Raw genomic sequence first — 26,815 nt, forward strand, 5'->3', positions numbered from 1 at the left:
CACGGGGGAGTGGCATGAGCACGGGGGAGTGGCATGAGCACGGGGGAGTGGCATGAGCACGGGGGAGGGGCATGAGCACGGGGGAGTGGCATGTGCACGGGGGAGTGGCATGAGCACGGGGGAGTGGCATGAGCACGGGGGAGTGGCATGAGCACGGGGGAGTGGCATGAGCACGGGGGAGTGGCATGAGCACGGGGGAGTGGCATGAGCACGGGGGAGTGGCATGAGCACGGGGGAGTGGCATGAGCACTTCCGCCTGAGTTCTCAAAACGTCCATTCGGCCTTTAATTATGATTAAACTTAGTCCAAACTACAGGCCCAGGGGCCAAATGCGGTCCAAACAAAAAGTTGTACTTTTTAAAGTAAAATTGGAAGAATTTATGCTTTTCGATGTCGACCAAATATTAATATTAACTTAAGACTTATTAAAGCTGAAGGAATGCAAACTATGTCAAATGCAACATTTCAAATGATTCACTTGACCCCTGCCCCTGCCCCTGCCCCTGACACATTCCCCAAAGTTTTTAACTTATACTAAACACACGGCTGAAAAAAGCAGACACATTTTAAAGAAAAGATTTTTATGAAAACAAAGATTCAGGAAGTGGCTCCTTCACAATAAGAGCCTAAAGTTGCTTCTACAGGAGTTTGTCCTTTAAAATCACAGCTGCAGAGCATCATGGGAGTCCTGCAGGTGATTACATCACTGTGCGTTGCCGTGGAAACCTCAGAGTTCAGTTTAGTCTTTAAAAAAACAAATCTCGTCCGGCATGACTCTGTGCCGCTCTGTGATTGGACGATCAGTCACTGCGCCGCTCTGTGATTGGACGATCAGTCACTGCGCCGCTCTGTGATTGGACGATCAGTCACTGCGCCGCTCTGTGATTGGACGATCAGTCACTGCGCCGCTCTGTGATTGGACGATCAGTCACTGTCGGAGCCGACAGCCGACGAGCCTTTCCTCTTCCTCTTCGGAGCCTTGGGTTTAGAGTCTTCCTCCTCCTGAAGGAAACGAGACAAGGTGAGAGTGTGTGTGTCTCTGTGTGTTGTGTGTGTTGTGTCTCTGTGTGTTGTGTTTCTGTGTGTTGTGTCTCTGTGTGTTGTGTCTCTGTGTGTGTGTCTCTGTGTGTTGTGTTTCTGTGTGTTGTGTCTCTGTGTGTTGTGTCTCTGTGTGTTGTGTTTCTGTGTGTTGTGTCTCTGTGTGTTGTGTCTCTGTGTGTGTGTCTCTGTGTGTTGTGTCTCTCTGTGTTGTGTGTGTTGTGTCTCTCTGTGTTGTGTGTGTTGTGTCTCTCTGTGTTGTGTGTGTTGTGTCTCTGTGTGTTGTGTCTCTGTGTGTTGTGTTTCTGTGTGTTGTGTCTCTGTGTGTTGTGTTTCTGTGTGTTGTGTCTCTGTGTGTTGTGTCTCTGTGTGTTGTGTTTCTGTGTGTTGTGTCTCTGTGTGTTGTGTCTCTGTGTGTGTGTCTCTGTGTGTTGTGTTTCTGTGTGTTGTGTCTCTGTGTGTTGTGTCTCTGTGTGTTGTGTTTCTGTGTGTTGTGTCTCTGTGTGTTGTGTCTCTGTGTGTGTGTCTCTGTGTGTTGTGTCTCTCTGTGTTGTGTGTGTTGTGTCTCTCTGTGTTGTGTGTGTTGTGTCTCTCTGTGTTGTGTGTGTTGTGTCTCTGTGTGTTGTGTCTCTGTGTGTTGTGTTTCTGTGTGTTGTGTCTCTGTGTGTTGTGTTTCTGTGTGTTGTGTCTCTGTGTGTTGTGTCTCTGTGTGTTGTGTTTCTGTGTGTTGTGTCTCTGTGTGTTGTGTCTCTGTGTGTTGTGTTGTGTGTCTCACTGAGGCGCTGCTGCTGGCGCTCTCTTCTTCAGTGGTTACAGTTGCAGTGGGCGGAGCCGCTCCTTTTCTCTGTCGAGGGCTCGAGGCGGCGGCCGCTTTTCGTCGAGACTTTGGGGGTTTGTTCTGAGCGTCCTCGAACTCCTCAGCCAATGAGAACAAGTCACTGAACCTGAAACACCATGTTAGCCTCGTTAGCTTGCGAGGGTAGCGGGGCCATGTTAGCCTCGTTAGCTTGCGAGGGTAGCGGGGCCATGTTAGCCTCGGGTAGCGGGGCCATGTTAGCCTCGGGTAGCGGGGCCATGTTAGCCTCGTTAGCTTGCGAGGCCATGTTAGCCTCGGGTAGCGGGGCCATGTTAGCCTCGGGTAGCGGGGCCATGTTAGCCTCGGGTAGCGGGGCCATGTTAGCCTCGGGTAGCGGGGCCATGTTAGCCTCGGGTAGCGGGGCCATGTTAGCCTCGTTAGCTTGTGTGTGCTTCCCTTTATTTGGTTAAAAATGATTTAAAAGTCTGAATGTTCGTTTTTATTAATTTAATTAATCGTTTAATGTAAAAGACTAAAATAATCATTAGTTGCAGCTCTAACAAACGTGACCATGTGACCCGTCTGAGCAGCTGAAGGAGCAGCAGCTGTGACCATGTGACCCGTCTGAGCAGCTGAAGGAGCAGCAGCTGTGACCATGTGACCCGTCTGAGCAGCTGAAGGAGCAGCAGCTGTGACCATGTGACCCGTCTGAGCAGCTGAAGGAGCAGCAGCTGTGACCATGTGACCCGTCTGAGCAGCTGAAGGAGCAGCAGCTGTGACCATGTGACCCGTCTGAGCAGCTGAAGGAGCAGCAGCAGTGATTGTGCGAGTACCTCATCTTGTGGGCCTCGTCGCAGCTCGCCTGAACATGCTGCAGCGCCTGAAGGATCGGCGTCTGAGAGAAAACTGAACACCAACAAAGCATTAGTGAAGGCACAGAAGGAACCATGCAGCTGTCTACAGACACCTTACAGCTGGTCTTGACATGGCACACTACAGTGAACCTTACAGCTGCCTTGATATTGCACAGTAGAGTGAACCTTACAGCGGTCTTGACATTGCACAGTAGAGTGAACCTTACAGCTGTCTTGACATTGCACAGTAGAGTGAACCTTACAGCTGTTCTTGACGTTGCACAGTAGAGTGAACCTTACAGCTGTCTTGACGTTGCACAGTAGAGTGAACCTTACAGCTGTCTTGACATTGCACAGTAGAGTGAACCTTACAGCTGTTCTTGACGTTGCACAGACTCAGTCGGAGGTTGTCCAGATGCTCCAGAATCTGCTCCAGAGTCAGTTGAGCCAGTTTACTGCTGGAGCTGCGCAGACTGAGACACAGACACACGACTGTTACGCGCACGACTGTTACGCACGACCTCGGGCCTCGGACCTCGGGCCTCGGGCCTCGGGCCTCGGGCCTCGGGCCTCGGGCCTCAGACCTCGGGCCTCAGACCTCGGGCCTCAGACCTCGGGCCTCAGACCTCGGGCCTCAGACCTCGGGCCTCAGACCTCGGGCCTCAGACCTCGGGCCTCGGACCTCGGGCCTCGGACCTCGGGCCTCGGGCCTCGGGCCTCGGGCCTCGGGCCTCAGACCTCGGACCTCGGGCCTCGGGCCTCGGGCCTCACCTCTGTCTCTTGCGTGGTTGGCTGTTGTTCTTGATGAGTTGGGCCTTGATGTGTTCTCCCAGCGTCTCGTCGTGTCTCGTGGCCCAGTGTCTCAGGAGGCTCGTGGTGAAGTGGTCCTCAGGGTGACACGGACGAGACAGGACCATCTTCACCATCTCCTCTGAAGGTCTGAGGAGGAGGAGAGGGAGGAGGAAGAGGGAGGACGACGAGGGGGAGGAGGAGGAGGAGGAGGAGGAGGAGGAGGAGGAGGAGGAGGAGGAAGAGGAAGAGGAGGAGGAGGAGGAAGAGGAAGAGGAGGAGGAGGAGAGGGAGGAGGACGAGGGGGAGGAGGAGGAGGAGGAGGAGGAAGAGGAAGAGGAGGAGGAAGAGGAGGAGGAGGAGGAGGAGGAGGAGGAGGAGGAGGAGGAGGAGGAGGAGGAGGAGGAGGAGGAGGAGGAGGAAGAGGAAGAGGAGTGTGATTTACACTTGAGTTGCAGATGAACAGAATCGTGTGGATCTCCAGCTCTTACTTTTCTCGTCTCAGCTGCAGCAACAAACACGACAGAGCCTCAGGATGTTCTGGAACAGTCACAAATATATGAAGGTACTGCACTGCGGGCACCAGTATGACGAGTATTTGAAGTACTCATACCCTTGTACTTCAGATGTTGCAGTATTGGGATGATGGTCTCCAGAGCGATGCTGTGAGCCAGGAACAACTGCCACGTGCTGTACTGCTCAAAGGTCTCCCAGTCCAACGATTGAACTGAAACCAGAGCCACGCTTACACCAGAGGCCCCCAGAATCCACCAGAGGCCCCCAGAGTCCACCAGAGGCCCCCAGAGTCCACCAGAGAGCCTGAGAGTCCACCAGAGGCCCCCAGAGTCCACCAGAGGCCCCCAGAGTCCACCAGAGAGCCCGAGAGTCCACCAGAGGCCCCCAGAGTCCACCAGAGGCCCCCAGAGTCCACCAGAGGCCCCCAGAGTCCACCAGAGAGCCCCAGATATCCACCAGAGAGCCCCAGAGTCCACCAGAGGCCCCCAGAGTCCACCAGAGGCCCCCAGAGTCCACCAGAGAGCCCGAGAGTCCACCAGAGGCCCCCAGAGTCCACCAGAGGCCCCCAGAGTCCACCAGAGGCCCCCAGAGTCCACCAGAGAGCCCCAGATATCCACCAGAGAGCCCCAGAGTCCACCAGAGGCCCCCAGAGTCCACCAGAGGCCCCCAGAGTCCACCAGAGAGCCCGAGAGTCCACCAGAGGCCCCCAGAGTCCACCAGAGGCCCCCAGAGAGCCCCAGATATCCACCAGAGAGCCCCAGATATCCACCAGAGAGCCCCAGAGTCCACCAGAGGCCCCCAGAGTCCACCAGAGGCCCCCAGAGTCCACCAGAGAGCCCGAGAGTCCACCAGAGGCCCCCAGAGTCCACCAGAGGCCCCCAGAGTCCACCAGAGAGCCCGAGAGTCCACCAGAGGCCCCCAGAGTCCACCAGAGGCCCCCAGAGTCCACCAGAGAGCCCCAGATATCCACCAGAGAGCCCCAGAGTCCACCAGAGGCCCCCAGAGTCCACCAGAGGCCCCCAGAGTCCACCAGAGAGCCCGAGAGTCCACCAGAGGCCCCCAGAGTCCACCAGAGGCCCCCAGAGTCCACCAGAGGCCCCCAGAGTCCACCAGAGAGCCCCAGATATCCACCAGAGAGCCCCAGAGTCCACCAGAGGCCCCCAGAGTCCACCAGAGGCCCCCAGAGTCCACCAGAGGCCCCCAGAGTCCACCAGAGAGCCCGAGAGTCCACCAGAGGCCCCCAGAGTCCACCAGAGAGCCCCAGATATCCACCAGAGAGCCCCAGATATCCACCAGAGAGCCCCAGATATCCACCAGAGAGCCCCAGAGTCCACCAGAGGCCCCCAGAGTCCACCAGAGAGCCCGAGAGTCCACCAGAGAGCCCGAGAGTCCACCAGAGGCCCCCAGAGTCCACCAGAGGCCCCCAGAGTCCACCAGAGAGTCCACCAGAGGCCCCCAGAGTCCACCAGAGGCCCCCAGAGTCCACCAGAGGCCCCCAGAGTCCACCAGAGAGCCCCAGATATCCACCAGAGAGCCCCAGAGTCCACCAGAGGCCCCCAGAGTCCACCAGAGAGCCCGAGAGTCCACCAGAGGCCCCCAGAGTCCACCAGAGGCCCCCAGAGAGCCCCAGATATCCACCAGAGAGCCCCAGATATCCACCAGAGAGCCCCAGAGTCCACCAGAGTCCACCAGAGGCCCCCAGAGTCCACCAGAGGCCCCCAGAGTCCACCAGAGGCCCCCAGAGTCCACCAGAGAGCCCCAGATATCCACCAGAGAGCCCCAGATATCCACCAGAGAGCCCCAGAGTCCACCAGAGGCCCCCAGAGTCCACCAGAGGCCCCCAGAGTCCACCAGAGGCCCCCAGAGTTCAGAATCCCCCACCCCAGAGCCCAGAAGAGCTTAGTTTAAACTCACTGAGAATGTTGAGCACAGAGTCTTTCCGGAACATCACCAGGTTCCCCATCATCACATGACACATCAGCTCCTGCAGCTGTTCAGACACATACATAAGTGACACATCAGCTCCTGCAGCAGTTCAGACACATACATAAGTCACACATCAGCTCCTGCAGCAGTTCAGACACATACATAAGTCACACATCAGCTCCTGCAGCAGTTCAGACACATACATAAGTCACACATCAGCTCCTGCAGCTGTTCAGACACATACATAAGTCACACATCAGCTTCTGCAGCTGTTCAGACACATAAGTCACACATCAGCTCCTGCAGCTGTTCAGACACATACATAAGTCACACATCAGCTCCTGCAGCTGTTCAGACACATACATAAGTCACACATCAGCTCCTGCAGCTTTTCAGACACATACATAAGTCACACATCAGCTCCTGCAGCTGTTCAGACACATACATAAGTCACACATCAGCTCCTGCAGCTGTTCAGACACATACATAAGTCACACATCAGCTCCTGCAGCAGTTCAGACACATACATAAGTCACACATCAGCTCCTGCAGCTGTTCAGACACATACATAAGTCACACATCAGCTCCTGCAGCTGTTCAGACACATACATAAGTCACACATCAGCTCCTGCAGCTGTTCAGACACATACATAAGTCACACATCAGCTCCTGCAGCTGTTCAGACACATACATAAGTCACACATCAGCTCCTGCAGCTGTTCAGACACATACATAAGTCACACATCAGCTCCTGCAGCTGTTCAGACACATACATAAGTCACACATCAGCTCCTGCAGCAGTTCAGACACATACATAAGTCACACATCAGCTCCTGCAGCAGTTCAGACACATACATAAGTCACACATCAGCTCCTGCAGCAGTTCAGACACATACATAAGTCACACATCAGCTCCTGCAGCTGTTCAGACACATACATAAGTCACACATCAGCTTCTGCAGCTGTTCAGACACATAAGTCACACATCAGCTCCTGCAGCTGTTCAGACACATACATAAGTCACACATCAGCTTCTGCAGCTGTTCAGACACATAAGTCACACATCAGCTCCTGCAGCTGTTCAGACACATACATAAGTCACACATCAGCTCCTGCAGCTGTTCAGACACATAAGTCACACATCAGCTCCTGCAGCTGTTCAGACACATACATAAGTCACACATCAGCTCCTGCAGCTGTTCAGACACATAAGTCACACATCAGCTCCTGCAGCTGTTCAGACACATACATAAGTCACACATCAGCTTCTGCAGCTGTTCAGACACATAAGTCACACATCAGCTCCTGCAGCTGTTCAGACACATACATAAGTCACACATCAGCTTCTGCAGCTGTTCAGACACATAAGTCACACATCAGCTCCTGCAGCTGTTCAGACACATACATAAGTCACACATCAGCTCCTGCAGCTGTTCAGACATGGCACATTTGAATTAATATAAAAGTCCCATTTAGTCCAAAGTCGGTCAAATTTGTCCATTTCCAAATGAAGTCTGAATGCCTGATGTCTGTCCCTCTCTCAGTCCTTGATCGTTGGTGATGTTTGGGTCATCAAAAGTACATACTAAAGTACATTCTAAAGTACAGTCTAAAGTACATTCTAAAGTACAGTCTAAAGTGCATTCCAAAGTACATTTTAAAGTACATTCTAAAGTGCATTCCAAAGTACATTTTAAAGTACATACAAAAGTACAGTCTAAAGTACAGTCTAAAGTACAGTCTAAAGTACAGTCTAAAGTACAGTCTAAAGTACATTTTAAAGTACAGTCTAAAGTACATACTAAAGTACAGTCTAAAGTACAGTCTAAAGTACAGTCTAAAGTACAGTCTAAAGTACAGTCTAAAGTACAGTCTAAAGTACATTTTAAAGTACAGTCTAAAGTACATACTAAAGTACAGTCTAAAGTGCATTCCAAAGTACATTTTAAAGTACATACTAAAGTACAGTCTAAAGTACAGTCTAAAGTACAGTCTAAAGTACATTTTAAAGTACAGTCTAAAGTACATTTTAAAGTACATTTTAAAGTACAGTCTAAAGTACAGTCTAAAGTACAGTCTAAAGTACAGTCTAAAGTACATTTTAAAGTACAGTCTAAAGTACATTCTAAAGTACAGTCTAAAGTGCATTCCAAAGTACATTTTAAAGTACATACTAAAGTACAGTCTAAAGTACATTTTAAAGTACAGTCTAAAGTACAGTCTAAAGTACATTTTAAAGTACAGTCTAAAGTACAGTCTAAAGTACAGTCTAAAGTACATTTTAAAGTACAGTCTAAAGTACATTCTAGTGTGTGAGCAACAGGAGCAGAGACAGGAGCAGAGACAGGAGCAGAGACAGGAGCAGAGACAGGAGCAGAGACAGGAGCAGAGACGGGAGCAGAGACGGGAGCAGAGACAGGTGTGGCCCTGTCGTCCCTCTGGGTCTGGAATGGGATCATTGGGGCGTTAATGAAACTCAGTCTGTATCATTTTTATTCTTTCCTCGTAATCTCCAATGCCTTTGTCTGATTGGTTGATCCGCCCGTCAATCACTCCCTGTGTAAATTGGAGCGACTTGATTGGCTCCAGACCAAAGGGTGTGGTCTTGTCCCTGCAGTACCTGAGTCGAGTCGATCACAGCCACGATCATGTTCAGCAGCTCTCCGCTCCGAAGGGTCTCGTCTGGAAACTACAAGAGACACTGTTACCATCCAGGCCCCTCCCCCTGTGCGTCAGATGCCCCTCCCCCTGTGCGTCAGATGCCCCTCCCCCTGTGCGTCAGATGCCCCTCCCCCTGTGCGTCAGATGCCCCTCCCCCTGTGCGTCAGATGCCCCTCCCCCTGTGCGACAGATGCCCCTCCCCCTGTGCGACAGATGCCCCTCCCCCTGTGCGACAGATGCCCCTCCCCCTGTGCGACAGATGCCCCTCCCCCTGTGCGACAGATGCCCCTCCCCCTGTGCGACAGATGCCCTTCCCCCTGTGCGACAGATGCCCCTCCCCGTGCGTCAGATGCCCCTCCCCCTGTGCGACAGATGCCCCTCCCCGTGCGTCAGATGCCCCTCCCCGTGCGACAGATGCCCCTCCCCCTGTGCGACAGATGCCCCTCCCCCTGTGCGACAGATGCCCCTCCCCCTGTGCGACAGATGCCCCTCCCCCTGTGCGTCAGATGCCCCTCCCCCTGTGCGACAGATGCCCCTCCCCCTGTGCGACAGATGCCCCTCCCCCTGTGCGACAGATGCCCTTCCCCCTGTGCGTCAGATGCCCCTCCCCCTGTGCGACAGATGCCCCTCCCCCTGTGCAACAGATGCCCCTCCCCCTGTGCGTCAGATGCCCCTCCCCGTGCGTCAGATGCCCTTCCCCCTGTGCGTCAGATGCCCTTCCCCCTGTGCGTCAGATGCCCCTCCCCGTGCGTCAGCTGCCCCTCCCCCTGTGCGTCAGATGCCCCTCCCCGTGCGTCAGATGCCCTTCCCCCTGTGCGTCAGATGCCCTTCCCCCTTTGCGACAGATGCCCCTCCCCCTGTGCGTCAGATGCCCCTCCCCCTGTGCGTCAGATGCCCCTCCCCGTGCGTCAGATGCCCCTCCCCCTGTGCGTCAGATGCCCCTCCCCGTGCGTCAGATGCCCCTCCCCCTGTGCGTCAGATGCCCCTCCCCGTGCGTCAGATGCCCTTCCCCCTGTGCGTCAGATGCCCCTCCCCGTGCGTCAGATGCCCCTCCCCCTGTGCGTCAGATGCCCCTCCCCGTGCGTCAGAGGCCCCTCCCCCTGTGCGTCAGATGCCCCTCCCCCTGTGCGTCAGATGCCCCTCCCCCTGTGCGTCAGATGCCCCTCCCCCTGTGCGTCAGATGCCCCTCCCCCTGTGCGTCAGATGCCCCTCCCCCTGTGCGTCAGATGCCCCTCCCCCTGTGCGTCAGATGCCCCTCCCCCTGTGCGACAGATGCCCCTCCCCCTGTGCGACAGATGCCCCTCCCCCTGTGTGTCAGAGGCCCCTCCCTCACCTCAGTGTAGATGGAGGGTGTGAGGAAGCAGAGCAGTCTGACGTCGTCCTCTTGACAGGCTTTCATGTCCATCATGAGGCAAGTGTGAAGATCTCCCAGAGCTGTGGCCTGAGCGAACGACTCGTACAGAAGCATCTTCCCATTCGCCGCTTTACTGTCCACGGCACGGGAAGAACATGAAACGACACGGGAAGAACATGAAACGACACGGGAAGAACATGAAACGACATGAACATGAAACGACACGGGGAGAACATGAAACGACACGGGGAGAACATGAAACGACACGGGGAGAACATGAAACGACACGGGAAGAACATGAAACAACACGGGGAGAACATGAAACGACACGAACATGAAACGACATGAACATGAAACGACATGAACATGAAACGACATGAACATGAAACGACATGAACATGAAACGACATGAACATGAAACGACACGGGGAGAACATGAAACGACACGGGGAGAACATGAAACAACACGGGGAGAACATGAAACGACACGAACATGAAACGACATGAACATGAAACGACATGAACATGAAACGACATGAACATGAAACGACACGGGGAGAACATGAAACGATACAATGCTTTACTGTCAATACAAGAATACAAATGAAAACAAACAAGAGAGAAGGGCAAGTCCAAACCTGGTCTCTTACCTGGCTTTGAGGTAGTAGAGCAGGTGATATCCGATCTTGGGCTGTTTCTGGTAAAGTTCTGCCAAAAGATCGAGCAGAACAGAGAAGCCACTGTTGTCCTCCTGCATCAGGATCAGGTTTCTGAAGATCAGACACACAGGCTTCCCCACGGACTCCTCTAAAGACCTGAAGGAGAACACAGGACTTCTTCTTACAGACTGGGAGGAGCTACGAGCGTGTTTGGACATTACAGACTGGGAGGAGCTACGAGCGTGTTTGGACATTACAGACTGGGAGGAGCTACGAGCGTGTTTGGACATTACAGACTGGGAGGAGCTACGAGCGTGTTTGGACATTACAGACTGGGAGGAGCTACGAGCGTGTTTGGATATTACAGACTGGGAGGAGCCGGTGAAAGCGCTGCAAAGATGCAAAGTATGGGTTTAGCAGGGAGATGTCGAGAGCTAGATCTCACCAACTACAAGCCCAGAGCCCCCCATGCCGCAGACTGACACAGATCTTAATAGATTTGTCCAAACAAAACTGAACAAACAGCAGCAGTAAAGTGATAATAAAGCAGTAGCAGTATAATACTGTAGAAGTAGTTCTAGTAGAAGTACTGACTCCTCTGTGATCTCGTCTGGTAAAACGTCTCCTCTGAAGTGTTCTTTAAATAGCTCCGACAAACAACAGGCCAACGCCGACATCTGCTCCTGGTCAAAGTCGTCCTGACAACATAAAGAGACGAGAGGTTAGGATACTAGAGAGGAGACAAGAGGTTAAGATACTAGAGAGGAGACGAGAGGTTAGGATACTAGAGAGGAGACGAGAGGTTAAGATACTAGAGAGGAGACGAGAGGTTAGGATACTAGAGAGGAGACGAGAGGTTAGGATACTAGAGAGGAGACGAGAGGTTAAGATACTAGAGAGGAGACGAGAGGTTAAGATACTAGAGAGGAGACGAGAGGTTAGGATACTAGAGAGGAGACGAGAGGTTAGGATACTAGAGAGGAGACGAGAGGTTAAGATACTAGAGAGGAGACGAGAGGTTAAGATACTAGAGAGGAGACGAGAGGTTAGGATACTAGAGAGGAGACGAGAGGTTAAGATACTAGAGAGGAGACGAGAGGTTAAGATACTAGAGAGGAGACGAGAGGTTAGGATACTAGAGAGGAGACGAGAGGTTAGGATACTAGAGAGGAGACGAGAGGTTAAGATACTAGAGAGGAGACGAGAGGTTAAGATACTAGAGAGGAGACGAGAGGTTAGGATACTAGAGAGGAGACGAGAGGTTAAGATACTAGAGAGGAGACGAGAGGTTAAGATACTAGAGAGGAGACGAGAGGTTAGGATACTAGAGAGGAGACGAGAGGTTAGGATACTAGAGAGGAGACGAGAGGTTAGGATAATACAAGAGAGGAGACGAGAGGTTAGGATACTAGAGAGGAGACGAGAGGTTAGGATACAAGAGAGGAGACGAGAGGTTAGGATACTAGAGAGGAGACGAGAGGTTAGGATACTAGAGAGGAGACGAGAGGTTTAAGAGACGAGATGTTAGGACACTAGAGGAGACAAGGGGAGAAGGACACACGGGGTTAGGACACACGGGGTTAGGACACTAGAGTTCTTACCTCCAGGACCTGGTCCACGATCTCCTGCATCACTTCACACTGAGTCTCTGTGTCACTGAAACAAACACGACACGTGGTCATTTAAAGAATACAAGCTAATGAAGCTAATGAAGCTAATGAAGCTAACGTGGCTAACACCTGCACTCGCCGGGTGTTCAGCGTGATATTCTAAAGAGGAGGAGCCATGCGGTGCCCGAGCGTTACCATGGAGCTCCCTCCAGAGCGTTACCATGGAGCTCCCTCCAGGGCGTTACCATGGAGCTCCCTCCAGAGCGTTACCATGGAGCTCCCTCCAGGGCGTTACCATGGAGCTCCCTCCAGAGCGTTACCATGGAGCTCCCTCCAGGGCGTTACCATGGAGCTCCCTCCAGGGCGTTACCATGGAGCTCCCTCCAGGGCGTTACCATGGAGCTCCCTCCAGGGCGTTACCATGGAGCTCCCTCCAGGGCGTTACCATGGAGCTCCCTCCAGGGCGTTACCATGGAGCTCCCTCCAGGGCGTTACCATGGAGCTCCCTCCAGAGCGTTACCATGGAGCTCCCTCCAGGGCGTTACCATGGAGCTCCCTCCAGGGCGTTACCATGGAGCTCCCTCCAGGGCGTTACCATGGAGCTCCCTCCAGGGCGTTACCATGGAGCTCCCTCCAGAGCGTTACCATGGAGCTCCCTCCAGAGCGTTACCATGGAGCTCCCTCCAGAGCGTTACCATGGAGCTCCCTCCAGGGCGTTACCATGGAGCAGCAATGAGGGGCCAATAAGCTTTACATTTATATTATTGAATCCATTTGTGGCCATTATATTTTATGTTTAAATTAATCTGATTAAAGTTAATTGTAATAAAACTACATTTTCCTGTCACAGAACATTATCAACATTAATAAATACAAATGACCTTCTCCTCCCCCTCAGCTCCTCCCCCTCGGCCCTCAGCTCCTCCCCCTCGGCCCTCAGCTCCTCCCCCTCGGCCCTCAGCTCCCCCCCCCTCGGCCCTCAGCTCCCCCCCCCTCGGCCCTCAGCTCCCCCCCCCTCGGCCCTCAGCTCCTCCCCCTCGGCCCCCCCCCCCTCGGCCCTCAGCTCCCCCCCCCTCGGCCCTCAGCTCCCCCCCCTCGGCCCTCAGCTCCCCCCCCTCGGCCCTCAGCTCCCCCCCCCCTCGGCCCTCAGCTCCCTCCCCTCGGCCCTCAGCTCCCCCCCCTCGGCCCTCAGCTCCCCCCCCTCGGCCCTCAGCTCCTCCCCTCGGCCCTCAGCTCCTCCCCCCCTCGGCCCTCAGCTCCCTCCCCTCGGCCCTCAGCTCCCCCCCCTCGGCCCTCAGCTCCTCCCCCTCGGCCCTCAGCTCCCCCCCCTCGGCCCTCAGCTCCCCCCCCCCTCGGCCCTCAGCTCCCCCCCCCTCGGCCCTCAGCTCCCTCCCCTCGGCCCTCAGCTCCCCCCCCTCGGCCCTCAGCTCCCCCCCCTCGGCCCTCAGCTCCCCCCCTCGGCCCTCAGCTCCTCCCCTCGGCCCTCAGCTCCTCCCCCCCCTCGGCCCTCAGCTCCTCCCCCCCCCTCGGCCCTCAGCTCCTCCCCCCCCTCGGCCCTCAGCTCCTCCCCCCCTCGGCTCTCAGCTCCTCCCCCCCCTCGGCCCTCAGCTCCTCCCCCTCGGCCCTCAGCTCCTCCCCCTCGGCTCTCAGCTCCTCCCCCTCGGCCCTCAGCTCCTCCCCCTCGGCCCTCAGCTCCTCCCCCCCCCCGGCCCTCAGCTCCTCCCCCCCTCGGCTCTCAGCTCCTCCCCCTCGGCCCTCAGCTCCTCCCCCTTGGCCCTCAGCTCCTCCCCCTCGGCTCTCAGCTCCTCCCCCTCGGCCCTCAGCTCCTCCCCCTCGGCCCTCAGCTCCTCCCCCCCCCCCCGGCCCTCAGCTCCTCCCCCCCTCGGCCCTCAGCTCCTCCCCCTCGGCTCTCAGCTCCTCCCCCTCGGCCCTCAGCTCCTCCCCCTCGGCCCTCAGCTCCTCCCCCTCGGCTCTCAGCTCCTCCCCCTCCAGTGGTTTGTACCTGGTTTTCTGCAGCTGCTGCACCCGGTCCTTCATGCTGTCCTCTAATTGGTCGAGCCAGGGTGTGATGTCAGCAGGCTCCTCTACAATGGCCTCTCTGATTGGATGGAACCGAAACTCACGCTTCTTCCCTGTGAAGTGATGGAAGTTTAGATACAGTACTTTTGTATTGGTAAAGCAATAGAAATAAAGCATAAATGTTGTTATTTGAAACCTTCAGAACAGTGTTTATAGAAAAAGGATTTGGAGATATTTCTTTTGATTTGAGAGACATTTAGAATGAGACACAATAGGTTTATGTTTGAAGACGTTCCTGTTGGATCAGGCTCTGGACCTTTGGTGCTGAGCTCCTCTTCGTCGTCAGAAAACGCCGCCTCTGTGTTGTCGTAACACGCCTCGTCTTTGTCCAGAAGGTTAGAATCCAGAAGAGACGAGTCCTCCAACTTGACTGAGGAGACAAAAGAGACAAAAGAGACGGTGTTACACCAGGGTTAGAGTCAGGACACAAGGCGTGCAGTACCTTCAGTGGGAGGAGAGGGGGCGCTGCAGAACTCAGGGAACCTGTCCCTCAGCATCGCTCGTAACTCTCGGTCCAGTTTGGGATTATCAAAGAGAGGAGCCAAGTGCCTGAGAGCAGAGAAGAAGAAGAGGGACAGGTGAGACTCAACAGAAGACACGGAAGACAGGGAAGACAGGGAAGACAGGGAAGACAGGGAAGACAGGGAAGACACGGAAGACACGGAAGACAGGGAAGACACTGAAGACAGGGAAGACACGGAAGACAGGGAAGACACGGAAGACAGGGAAGACACGGAAGACAGGGAAGACACTGAAGACAGGGAAGACACTGAAGACACGGAAGACACTGAAGACAGGGAAGACACGGAAGACACAGAAGACAGGGAAGACACAGAAGACACGGAAGACACGGAAGACACGGAAGACACTGAAGACACTGAAGACACTGAAGACAGGGAGGACACGGAAGACACGGAAGACACGGAAGACACGGAAGACAGGGAAGACAGGGAAGACACGGAAGACACGGAAGACAGGGAAGACACTGAAGACACTGAAGACACGGAAGACACTGAAGACACGGAAGACAGGGAAGACAGGGAAGACACAGAAGACACGGAAGACACGGAAGACACGGAAGACAGGGAAGACACGGAAGACAGGGAAGACAGGGAAGACACGGAAGACACTGAAGACACGGAAGACACTGAAGACACGGAAGACACGGAAGACAGGGAAGACAGGGAAGACACAGAAGACACGGAAGACACGGAAGACAGGGAAGACACGGAAGACAGGGAAGACAGGGAAGACAGGGAAGACACGGAAGACACGGAAGACAGGGAAGACACTGAAGACACGGAAGACACTGAAGACACGGAAGACACGGAAGACAGGGAAGACAGGGAAGACAGGGAAGACACGGAAGACACGGAAGACACGGAAGACAGGGAAGACACTGAAGACAGGGAAGACAGGGAAGACACTGAAGACACTGAAGACAGGGAAGACACAGAAGACAGGGAAGACACAGAAGAAACGGAAGACACGGAAGACAGGGAAGACACTGAAGACAGGGAAGACACGGAAGACAGGGAAGACACGGAAGACACGGAAGACAGGGAAGACACTGAAGACAGGGAAGACACTGAAGACACTGAAGACAGGGAAGACACAGAAGACAGGGAAGACACAGAAGAAACGGAAGACACGGAAGACAGGGAAGACACTGAAGACAGGGAAGACACTGAAGACAGGGAAGACACGGAAGACACTGAAGACACGGAAGACAGGGAAGACACTGAAGACACTGAAGACAGGGAAGACACGGAAGACACGGAAGACACGGAAGACACTGAAGACACGGAAGACACTGAAGACACGGAAGACCCGGAAGACAGGGAAGACACTGAAGACAGGGAAGACACTGAAGACACGGAAGACACTGAAGACACGGAAGACAGGGAAGACACTGAAGACAGGGAAGACACTGAAGACAGGGAAGACACTGAAGACAGGGAAGACACGGAAGACAGGGAAGACAGGGAAGACAGGGAAGACACTGAAGACAGGGAAGACACTGAAGACAGGGAAGACAGGGAAGACACTGAAGACAGGGAAGACACGGAAGACAGGGAAGACAGGGAAGACAGGGAAGACAGGGAAGACACTGAAGACAGGGAAGACACTGAAGACACGGAAGACACTGAAGACACTGAAGACAGGGAAGACACGGAAGACACGGAAGACAGGGAAGACACAGAAGACACGGAAGACACGGAAGACACTGAAGACAGGGAAGACACGGAAGACACGGAAGACAGGGAAGACACGGAAGACAGGGAAGACAGGGAAGACACGGAAGACACGGAAGACAGGGAAGACACGGAAGACACGGAAGACACGGAAGACACGGAAGACACTGAAGACAGGGAAGACACTGAAGACACTGAAGACACGGAAGACACTGAAGACACGGAAGACACTGAAGACACGGAAGACCCGGAAGACACGGAAGACCCGGAAGACAGGGAAGACACTGAAGACAGGGAAGACACTGAAGACAGGGAAGACACTGAAGACACTGAAGACACGGAAGACAGGGAAGACACTGAAGACAGGGAAGACACTGAAGACAGGGAAGACACTGAAGACAGGGAAGACACGGAAGACAGGGAAGACACGGAAGACAGGGAAGACACGGAAGACACTGAAGACAGGGAAGACACGGAAGACACAGAAGACAGGGAAGACACGGAAGACACGGAAGACACGGAAGACACTGAAGACACTGAAGACAGGGAAGACACGGAAGACAGGGAAGACAGGGAAGACAGGGAAGACACGGAAGACACGGAAGACACTGAAGACACGGAAGACACTGAAGACAGGGAAGACACTGAAGACAGGGAAGACACTGAAGACACTGAAGACAGGGAAGACACGGAAGACACTGAAGACACGGAAGACACTGAAGACAGGGAAGACACTGAAGACACTGAAGACACTGAAGACACTGAAGACAGGGAAGACACTGAAGACAGGGAAGACACTGAAGACACTGAAGACAGGGAAGACACAGAAGACACAGAAGACACAGAAGACACAGAAGACACTGAAGACAGGGAAGACAGGGAAGACAGGGAAGACAGGGAAGACACTGAAGACAGGGAAGACACTGAAGACACGGAAGACACTGAAGACAGGGAAGACACGGAAGACACAGAAGACACAGAAGACAGGGAAGACACAGAAGACACGGAAGACACGGAAGACACGGAAGACACTGAAGACACTGAAGACACTGAAGACACTGAAGACAGGGAAGACACGGAAGACAGGGAAGACAGGGAAGACACGGAAGACACGGAAGACAGGGAAGACACGGAAGACACTGAAGACACTGAAGACACGGAAGACACTGAAGACACGGAAGACAGGGAAGACAGGGAAGACACAGAAGACACGGAAGACACGGAAGACACGGAAGACACGGAAGACAGGGAAGACACGGAAGACAGGGAAGACACGGAAGACACTGAAGACACGGAAGACACGGAAGACACTGAAGACACGGAAGACACGGAAGACAGGGAAGACAGGGAAGACACAGAAGACACGGAAGACACGGAAGACAGGGAAGACACGGAAGACAGGGAAGACACGGAAGACACGGAAGACACGGAAGACAGGGAAGACACGGAAGACACTGAAGACACGGAAGACACTGAAGACACGGAAGACACGGAAGACAGGGAAGACAGGGAAGACAGGGAAGACACGGAAGACACGGAAGACACGGAAGACAGGGAAGACACTGAAGACAGGGAAGACAGGGAAGACACTGAAGACACTGAAGACAGGGAAGACACAGAAGACAGGGAAGACACAGAAGAAACGGAAGACACGGAAGACAGGGAAGACACTGAAGACAGGGAAGACACGGAAGACAGGGAAGACAGGGAAGACACGGAAGACAGGGAAGACACTGAAGACAGGGAAGACACTGAAGACACTGAAGACAGGGAAGACACAGAAGACAGGGAAGACACAGAAGAAACGGAAGACACGGAAGACAGGGAAGACACTGAAGACAGGGAAGACACTGAAGACAGGGAAGACACGGAAGACACTGAAGACACGAAAGACAGGGAAGACACTGAAGACACTGAAGACAGGGAAGACACGGAAGACACGGAAGACACTGAAGACACGGAAGACACTGAAGACACGGAAGACCCGGAAGACCCGGAAGACAGGGAAGACACTGAAGACAGGGAAGACACTGAAGACACGGAAGACACTGAAGACACGGAAGACAGGGAAGACACTGAAGACAGGGAAGACACTGAAGACAGGGAAGACAGGGAAGACACTGAAGACAGGGAAGACACGGAAGACAGGGAAGACAGGGAAGACACTGAAGACAGGGAAGACACTGAAGACAGGGAAGACAGGGAAGACACTGAAGACAGGGAAGACACGGAAGACAGGGAAGACAGGGAAGACAGGGAAGACACTGAAGACAGGGAAGACACTGAAGACAGGGAAGACACTGAAGACACGGAAGACACTGAAGACACTGAAGACAGGGAAGACAGGGAAGACACGGAAGACACAGAAGACAGGGAAGACACAGAAGACACGGAAGACACGGAAGACACTGAAGACAGGGAAGACACGGAAGACACGGAAGACAGGGAAGACACGGAAGACAGGGAAGACAGGGAAGACACGGAAGACACGGAAGACAGGGAAGACAGGGAAGACACGGAAGACACGGAAGACACTGAAGACAGGGAAGACACTGAAGACACTGAAGACACTGAAGACACTGAAGACACGGAAGACACTGAAGACACGGAAGACCCGGAAGACACGGAAGACCCGGAAGACAGGGAAGACACTGAAGACAGGGAAGACACTGAAGACAGGGAAGACACTGAAGACACTGAAGACACGGAAGACAGGGAAGACACTGAAGACAGGGAAGACACTGAAGACAGGGAAGACACTGAAGACAGGGAAGACACGGAAGACAGGGAAGACACGGAAGACAGGGAAGACACGGAAGACACTGAAGACAGGGAAGACACGGAAGACACAGAAGACAGGGAAGACACGGAAGACACGGAAGACACTGAAGACAGGGAAGACACGGAAGACAGGGAAGACAGGGAAGACAGGGAAGACAGGGAAGACACGGAAGACACGGAAGACACTGAAGACACGGAAGACACGGAAGACACTGAAGACAGGGAAGACACTGAAGACAGGGAAGACACTGAAGACACTGAAGACAGGGAAGACACGGAAGACACTGAAGACACGGAAGACACTGAAGACAGGGAAGACACTGAAGACACTGAAGACACTGAAGACACTGAAGACACTGAAGACACTGAAGACAGGGAAGACAGGGAAGACACTGAAGACAGGGAAGACACTGAAGACACTGAAGACAGGGAAGACACAGAAGACACAGAAGACACAGAAGACACTGAAGACACAGAAGACACTGAAGACAGGGAAGACAGGGAAGACAGGGAAGACAGGGAAGACACAGAAGACAGGGAAGACACTGAAGACACGGAAGACAAGGAAGACACAGAAGACAGGGAAGACACAGAAGACACAGAAGACACTGAAGACAGGGAAGACAGGGAAGACAGGGAAGACACAGAAGACAGGGAAGACACTGAAGACACGGAAGACACGGAAGACACGGAAGACACTGAAGACAGGGAAGACACTGAAGACACTGAAGACACTGAAGACACTGAAGACAGGGAAGACAGGGAAGACACAGAAGACAGGGAAGACACTGAAGACACTGAAGACAGGGAAGACACAGAAGACACTGAAGACAGGGAAGACAGGGAAGACAGGGAAGACACTGAAGACAGGGAAGACACTGAAGACACTGAAGACAGGGAAGACACAGAAGACAGGGAAGACACTGAAGACACTGAAGACAGGGAAGACACAGAAGACACAGAAGACACTGAAGACAGGGAAGACAGGGAAGACAGGGAAGACAGGGAAGACACAGAAGACAGGGAAGACACTGAAGACACGGAAGACAAGGAAGACACAGAAGACAGGGAAGACACAGAAGACACAGAAGACACAGAAGACACTGAAGACAGGGAAGACAGGGAAGACAGGGAAGACACAGAAGACAGGGAAGACACTGAAGACACGGAAGACAAGGAAGACACTGAAGACAGGTAAGAAACTGAAGACAGGGAAGACACTGAAGACAGGTAAGACACTGAAGACAGGGAAGACACTGAAGACACAAAAGACACTGAAGACAGGGAAGACACTGAAGACAGGGAAGACACTGAAGACAGGGAAAACTCTGAAGACAGGGAAGACACTGAAGACAGGGAAGACACAGAAGACAGGGAAGACACTGAAGACACAGAAGACAGGGAAGACACTGAAGACAGGGAAGACACTGAAGACAGGGAAGACACTGAAGACAGGGAAGACACGGAAGACAGGGAAGACACTGAAGACAGGGAAGACACTGAAGACAGGGAAGACACTGAAGACACAGAAGACAGGGAAGACACTGAAGACAGGGAAGACACTGAAGACAGGGAAGACACGGAAGACACTGAAGACAGGGAAGACACGGAAGACAGGGAAGACACGGAAGACACTGAAGACAGGGAAGACACGGAAGACACAGAAGACAGGGAAGACACAGAAGACACGGAAGACACGGAAGACACGGAAGACACTGAAGACACTGAAGACAGGGAAGACACGGAAGACACGGAAGACACGGAAGACAGGGAAGACACGGAAGACAGGGAAGACACGGAAGACACTGAAGACACGGAAGACACGGAAGACACTGAAGACAGGGAAGACACTGAAGACAGGGAAGACACGGAAGACACTGAAGACACGGAAGACACGGAAGACACTGAAGACACTGAAGACAGGGAAGACACTGAAGACACTGAAGACACTGAAGACAGGGAAGACAGGGAAGACAGGGAAGACAGGGAAGACACTGAAGACACTGAAGACAGGGAAGACACAGAAGACACAGAAGACACGGAAGACAGGGAAGACAGGGAAGACACAGAAGACAGGGAAGACACGGAAGACACGGAAGACACGGAAGACAGGGAAGACAGGGAAGACACGGAAGACACTGAAGACACGGAAGACACGGAAGACACTGAAGACAGGGAAGACACTGAAGACAGGGAAGACACTGAAGACAGGGAAGACACTGAAGACACTGAAGACAGGGAAGACACGGAAGACACTGAAGACACGGAAGACACTGAAGACAGGGAAGACACTGAAGACACTGAAGACACTGAAGACACTGAAGACAGGGAAGACAGGGAAGACACTGAAGACAGGGAAGACACTGAAGACACTGAAGACACAGAAGACACAGAAGACACAGAAGACACTGAAGACAGGGAAGACAGGGAAGACAGGGAAGACAGGGAAGACACAGAAGACAGGGAAGACACTGAAGACACGGAAGACAAGGAAGACACAGAAGACAGGGAAGACACAGAAGACACAGAAGACACTGAAGACAGGGAAGACAGGGAAGACAGGGAAGACAGGGAAGACAGGGAAGACACTGAAGACACGGAAGACACGGAAGACACGGAAGACACTGAAGACACTGAAGACACTGAAGACAGGGAAGACACTGAAGACACTGAAGACACTGAAGACACTGAAGACAGGGAAGACAGGGAAGACACTGAAGACAGGGAAGACACTGAAGACACTGAAGACAGGGAAGACACAGAAGACACAGAAGACACTGAAGACACTGAAGACAGGGAAGACAGGGAAGACAGGGAAGACAGGGAAGACACAGAAGACAGGGAAGACAGGGAAGACACTGAAGACACGGAAGACAAGGAAGACAAGGAAGACACAGAAGACAGGGAAGACACAGAAGACACAGAAGACACAGAAGACACTGAAGACACTGAAGACAGGGAAGACAGGGAAGACACAGAAGACAGGGAAGACACTGAAGACACGGAAGACAAGGAAGACACAGAAGACACTGAAGACAGGTAAGAAACTGAAGACAGGGAAGACACTGAAGACAGGTAAGACACTGAAGACAGGGAAGACACTGAAGACACAAAAGACACTGAAGACAGGGAAGACACTGAAGACAGGGAAGACACTGAAGACAGGGAAAACTCTGAAGACAGGGAAGACACTGAAGACAGGGAAGACACAGAAGACAGGGAAGACACTGAAGACACAGAAGACAGGGAAGACACTGAAGACAGGGAAGACACTGAAGACAGGGAAGACAGTGAAGACAGGGAAGACACGGAAGACAGGGAAGACACTGAAGACAGGGAAGACACTGAAGACAGGGAAGACACTGAAGACACAGAAGACAGGGAAGACACTGAAGACAGGGAAGACACTGAAGACAGGGAAGACACTGAAGACAGGGAAGACACTGAAGACAGGGAAGACACGGAAGACACTGAAGACAGGGAAGACACGGAAGACAGGGAAGACACGGAAGACACTGAAGACAGGGAAGACACGGAAGACACAGAAGACAGGGAAGACACAGAAGACACGGAAGACACGGAAGACACTGAAGACACTGAAGACAGGGAAGACACGGAAGACACGGAAGACAGGGAAGACACGGAAGACAGGGAAGACACGGAAGACACTGAAGACACGGAAGACACGGAAGACACTGAAGACAGGGAAGACACTGAAGACAGGGAAGACACGGAAGACACTGAAGACACGGAAGACACGGAAGACACTGAAGACACTGAAGACAGGGAAGACACTGAAGACACTGAAGACAGGGAAGACAGGGAAGACAGGGAAGACACTGAAGACAGGGAAGACACTGAAGACACTGAAGACAGGGAAGACACAGAAGACACAGAAGACACAGAAGACAGGGAAGACAGGGAAGACACAGAAGACAGGGAAGACACTGAAGACAGGGAAGACACAGAAGACAGGGAAGACACTGAAGACACGGAAGACAAGGAAGACACGGAAGACAAGGAAGACAGGTAAGAAACTGAAGACAGGGAAGACACTGAAGACAGGTAAGACACTGAAGACAGGGAAGACACTGAAGACACGGAAGACACTGAAGACACAAAAGACACTGAAGACAGGGAAGACACTGAAGACAGGGAAGACACTGAAGACAGGGAAAACTCTGAAGACAGGGAAGACACTGAAGACAGGGAAGACACAGAAGACAGGGAAGACACTGAAGACACAGAAGACAGGGAAGACACTGAAGACAGGGAAGACACTGAAGACAGGGAAGACACTGAAGACAGGGAAGACACTGAAGACAGGGAAGACACGGAAGACAGGGAAGACACTGAAGACAGGGAAGACACTGAAGACAGGGAAGACACTGAAGACACAGAAGACAGGGAAGACACTGAAGACAGGGAAGACACTGAAGACAGGGAAGACACTGAAGACAGGGAAGACACTGAAGACACAGAAGACACTGAAGACACAGAAGACACTGAAGACAGGGAAGACAGGGAAGACAGGGAAGACACTGAAGACAGGGAAGACACTGAAGACAGGGAAGACACTGAAGACAGGGAAGACACTGAAGACACTCACGCTCTGGTCGACAGTGGGTCGTTCAGTTTGAAAACAGGAGACAAACTGAACTGTGACTGTAAAAGCTTGATATTTAGATCCTGGAGAGAGAGAGAGAGACAGAGAGAGAGAGAGAGAGAGACCGAGAGAGAGAGAAAGACAGAGAGACAGAGAGAGAGACAGAGAGAGAGACAGAGAGAGACAGAGACAGAGAGACAGAGAGAGAGAGAGAGAACTTGTGATCTTCTTAGGACAGTTGAAGTGTTACGTCACCGTCAGACTGTATTCTTTAGACTTTATCCTATAGACTCCATTCTTCACTTTTTCTTCTACTACTTTGGTCTTTCAAAGTCCACGTATTTCCCCAGTGGTTGTTGTTGTTGTTGTTGTTGTTGTTGTTTTGTGGCGGTTGCATCACCGCCAGACTTTATTCTTTGGACTTCATTTTTCAGAGTCCGACCTTTTCTCCTTTGGTTTCCAAGTGTGTATCGTATGTACCTGACTTCAAAGCACGCTTCAAAGAGCGTGAGGACATCAAGCAGAATGGAACAAGAGGGACAGAGGAGGACAGAGCTCACGAGGGACAGAGGAGGACAGAGCTCACGAGGGACAGAGGAGGACAGAGCTCACGAGGGACAGAGGAGGACAGAGCTCACGAGGGACAGAGGAGGACAGAGCTCACGAGGGACAGAGGAGGACAGAGCTCACGAGGGACAGAGGAGGACAGAGCTCACGAGGGACAGAGGAGGACAGAGCTCACGAGGGACAAAGGAGGACAGAGCTCACGAGGGACAGAGCTCACGAGGGACAGAGGAGGACAGAGCTCACGAGGGAAAGAGGATGACAGAGCTCACGAGGGAAAGAGGAGGACAGAGCTCACGAGGGACAGAGGAGGACAGAGCTCACGAGGGACAGAGGAGGACAGAGCTCACGAGGGACAGAGGAGGACAGAGCTCACGAGGGACAAAGGAGGACAGAGCTCACGAGGGACAAAGGAGGACAGAGCTCACGAGGGACAGAGGAGGACAGAGCTCACGAGGGACAGAGGAGGACAGAGCTCACGAGGGACAGAGGAGGACAGAGCTCACGAGGGACAGAGGAGGACAGAGCTCACGAGGGACAGAGGAGGACAGAGCTCACGAGGGACAAAGGAGGACAGCTCACGAGGGACAGAGCTCACGAGGGAAAGAGGAGGACAGAGCTCACGAGGGACAGAGGAGGACAGAGCTCACGAGGGACAGAGGAGGACAGAGCTCACGAGGGACAGAGGAGGACAGAGCTCACGAGGGACAGAGGAGGACAGAGCTCACGAGGGACAAAGGAGGACAGAGCTCACGAGGGACAGAGGAGGACAGAGCTCACGAGGGACAGAGGAGGACAGAGCTCACGAGGGACAGAGGAGGACAGAGCTCACGAGGGACAGAGGAGGACAGAGCTCACGAGGGACAGAGGTGGACAGAGCTCACGAGGGACAGAGGAGGACAGAGGGAGCGAGGGACAGGAGGAGAGAGGGACAGAGGAGGACATGAAGCTCTTACACTCGTATAAAAAGATGTTACTCACGCCAGAACTCTCTCTCCATGATGAAGGTGAGAGAGTTGAACACGCCCTGACGAACCTGAGTCTCCAGTGGAGGAAAGAAGTGAGGGATGATCTGAGAGAGAGAGAAGAGAGAGAGAGGGGGGAGTGAGGAGAGAGAGAGTGAGTGAGGAGAGAGAGAGTGAGTGAGGAGAGAGAGAGTGAGTGAGGAGAGAGAGAGTGAGTGAGGAGAGAGAGAGTGAGTGAGGAGAGAGAGAGTTGAGTGAGGAGAGAGAGAGAGAGTGAGGGGGGGAGTGAGGAGAGAGAGAGTGAGTGAGGAGAGAGAGAGTGAGTGAGGAGAGAGAGAGTGAGTGAGGAGAGAGAGAGTGAGTGAGGAGAGAGAGAGAGAGTGAGGGGGGGAGTGAGGAGAGAGAGAGTGAGTGAGGAGAGAGAGAGTGAGTGAGGAGAGAGAGTGAGTGAGGAGAGAGAGAGAGAGTGAGGGGGGAGTGAGGAGAGAGAGAGTGAGTGAGGAGAGAGAGAGTGAGTGAGGAAGAGAGAGAGAGAGTGAGGGGGGGAGTGAGGAGAGAGAGAGTGAGTGAGGAGAGAGAGAGAGAGTGAGGAGAGAGAGAGAGGAGAGAGAGAGAGAGTGAGGGGGGGAGTGAGGAGAGAGAGAGTGAGTGAGGAGAGGAGAGAGTGAGGGAGAGAGAGAGAGTGAGTGAGGAGAGAGAGAGTGAGTGAGGAGAGAGAGAGTGATGAGAGGAGAGAGAGGAGTGAGTGAGAGAGAGAGAGTGAGTGAGGGAGAGAGAGAGTGAGTGAGGAAGAGAGAGAGAGTGAGTGAGTGAGGAGAGAGAGAGAGGAGAGAGAGGAGAGGAGTGAGGGGGGGAGTGAGGAGAGAGAGTGAGTGAGGAGAGAGAGAGTGAGTGAGGAGAGAGAGAGTGAGTGAGGAGAGAAAGAGAGGAGAGAGTGAGAGAGTGAGGGGGGGAGTGAGGAGAGAGAGAGAGAGTGAGGGGGAGTGAGTGAGAAGAGAGAGAGAGAGAGAGAGAGAAAGAGAGAGAGAGAAGGAAGAGAAAGAAAGAGAGAGAGAGAGAGAGAGAGAGAGAGAGAGAGAGAGAGAGAGAGAGAAAGAGAGAGGAGAGAGTGAGGGGGGGAGGAGAGAGAGAGGAGGGGGGAGTGAGGAGAGAGAGAGGAGTGAGGTGAGGAGAGAGAGAGTGAGGGTGAGGAGAGAGAGAGTGAGTGAGGAGAGAGAGAGAGTGAGGGGGGGGAGTGAGGAGAGAGAGAGTGAGTGAGGAGAGAAAGAGTGAGTGAGAGAGAGAGGAGGTGAGTGAGGAGAGAAAGAGAGGAGAGAGTGAGAGAAGTGAGGGGGGACAGAGACGAGAGAGAGTGAGTGAGTGAGTGAGTGAGAGAGAGAGGAGAGAGTGAGGGGGGAGAGAGAGAGGGAGCGAGTGAGGAGA

The 26,815-nt window shown here is 53.4% G+C and overlaps 1 protein-coding gene across 1 annotated transcript in view; it reads right to left on the minus strand.

Moving 5' to 3' along the window:
- Window positions 1-564: 564 nt before the first annotated feature.
- The window catches only part of ints3 (integrator complex subunit 3), a 39,357-nt gene continuing 13,106 nt past the window's right edge, over window positions 565-26,815 (minus strand). The window contains exons 9-25 of the mRNA XM_072448390.1: window positions 25,418-25,735; window positions 14,725-14,831; window positions 14,539-14,652; window positions 14,206-14,335; window positions 12,195-12,249; window positions 11,188-11,291; window positions 10,585-10,749; window positions 9,914-10,067; window positions 8,540-8,608; window positions 5,908-5,983; window positions 4,091-4,204; window positions 3,969-4,017; window positions 3,460-3,627; window positions 3,061-3,161; window positions 2,668-2,740; window positions 1,814-1,982; window positions 565-1,002 (exon numbers count right to left, since the gene is read on the minus strand). Of these exons, the coding sequence (XP_072304491.1) occupies window positions 925-1,002; window positions 1,814-1,982; window positions 2,668-2,740; window positions 3,061-3,161; window positions 3,460-3,627; window positions 3,969-4,017; window positions 4,091-4,204; window positions 5,908-5,983; window positions 8,540-8,608; window positions 9,914-10,067; window positions 10,585-10,749; window positions 11,188-11,291; window positions 12,195-12,249; window positions 14,206-14,335; window positions 14,539-14,652; window positions 14,725-14,831; window positions 25,418-25,735 (2,044 nt within the window). The 3' untranslated portion in view covers window positions 565-924. The remainder of the gene's footprint in view (window positions 1,003-1,813; window positions 1,983-2,667; window positions 2,741-3,060; window positions 3,162-3,459; window positions 3,628-3,968; window positions 4,018-4,090; window positions 4,205-5,907; window positions 5,984-8,539; window positions 8,609-9,913; window positions 10,068-10,584; window positions 10,750-11,187; window positions 11,292-12,194; window positions 12,250-14,205; window positions 14,336-14,538; window positions 14,653-14,724; window positions 14,832-25,417; window positions 25,736-26,815) is intronic.

Source organism: Eucyclogobius newberryi, unplaced genomic scaffold (assembly GCF_026437365.1).
Source record: "Eucyclogobius newberryi isolate DKJ021-1_F unplaced genomic scaffold, fEucNew1.0.hap1 SCAF_16, whole genome shotgun sequence".
Taxonomy (NCBI): domain Eukaryota; kingdom Metazoa; phylum Chordata; class Actinopteri; order Gobiiformes; family Gobiidae; genus Eucyclogobius; species Eucyclogobius newberryi.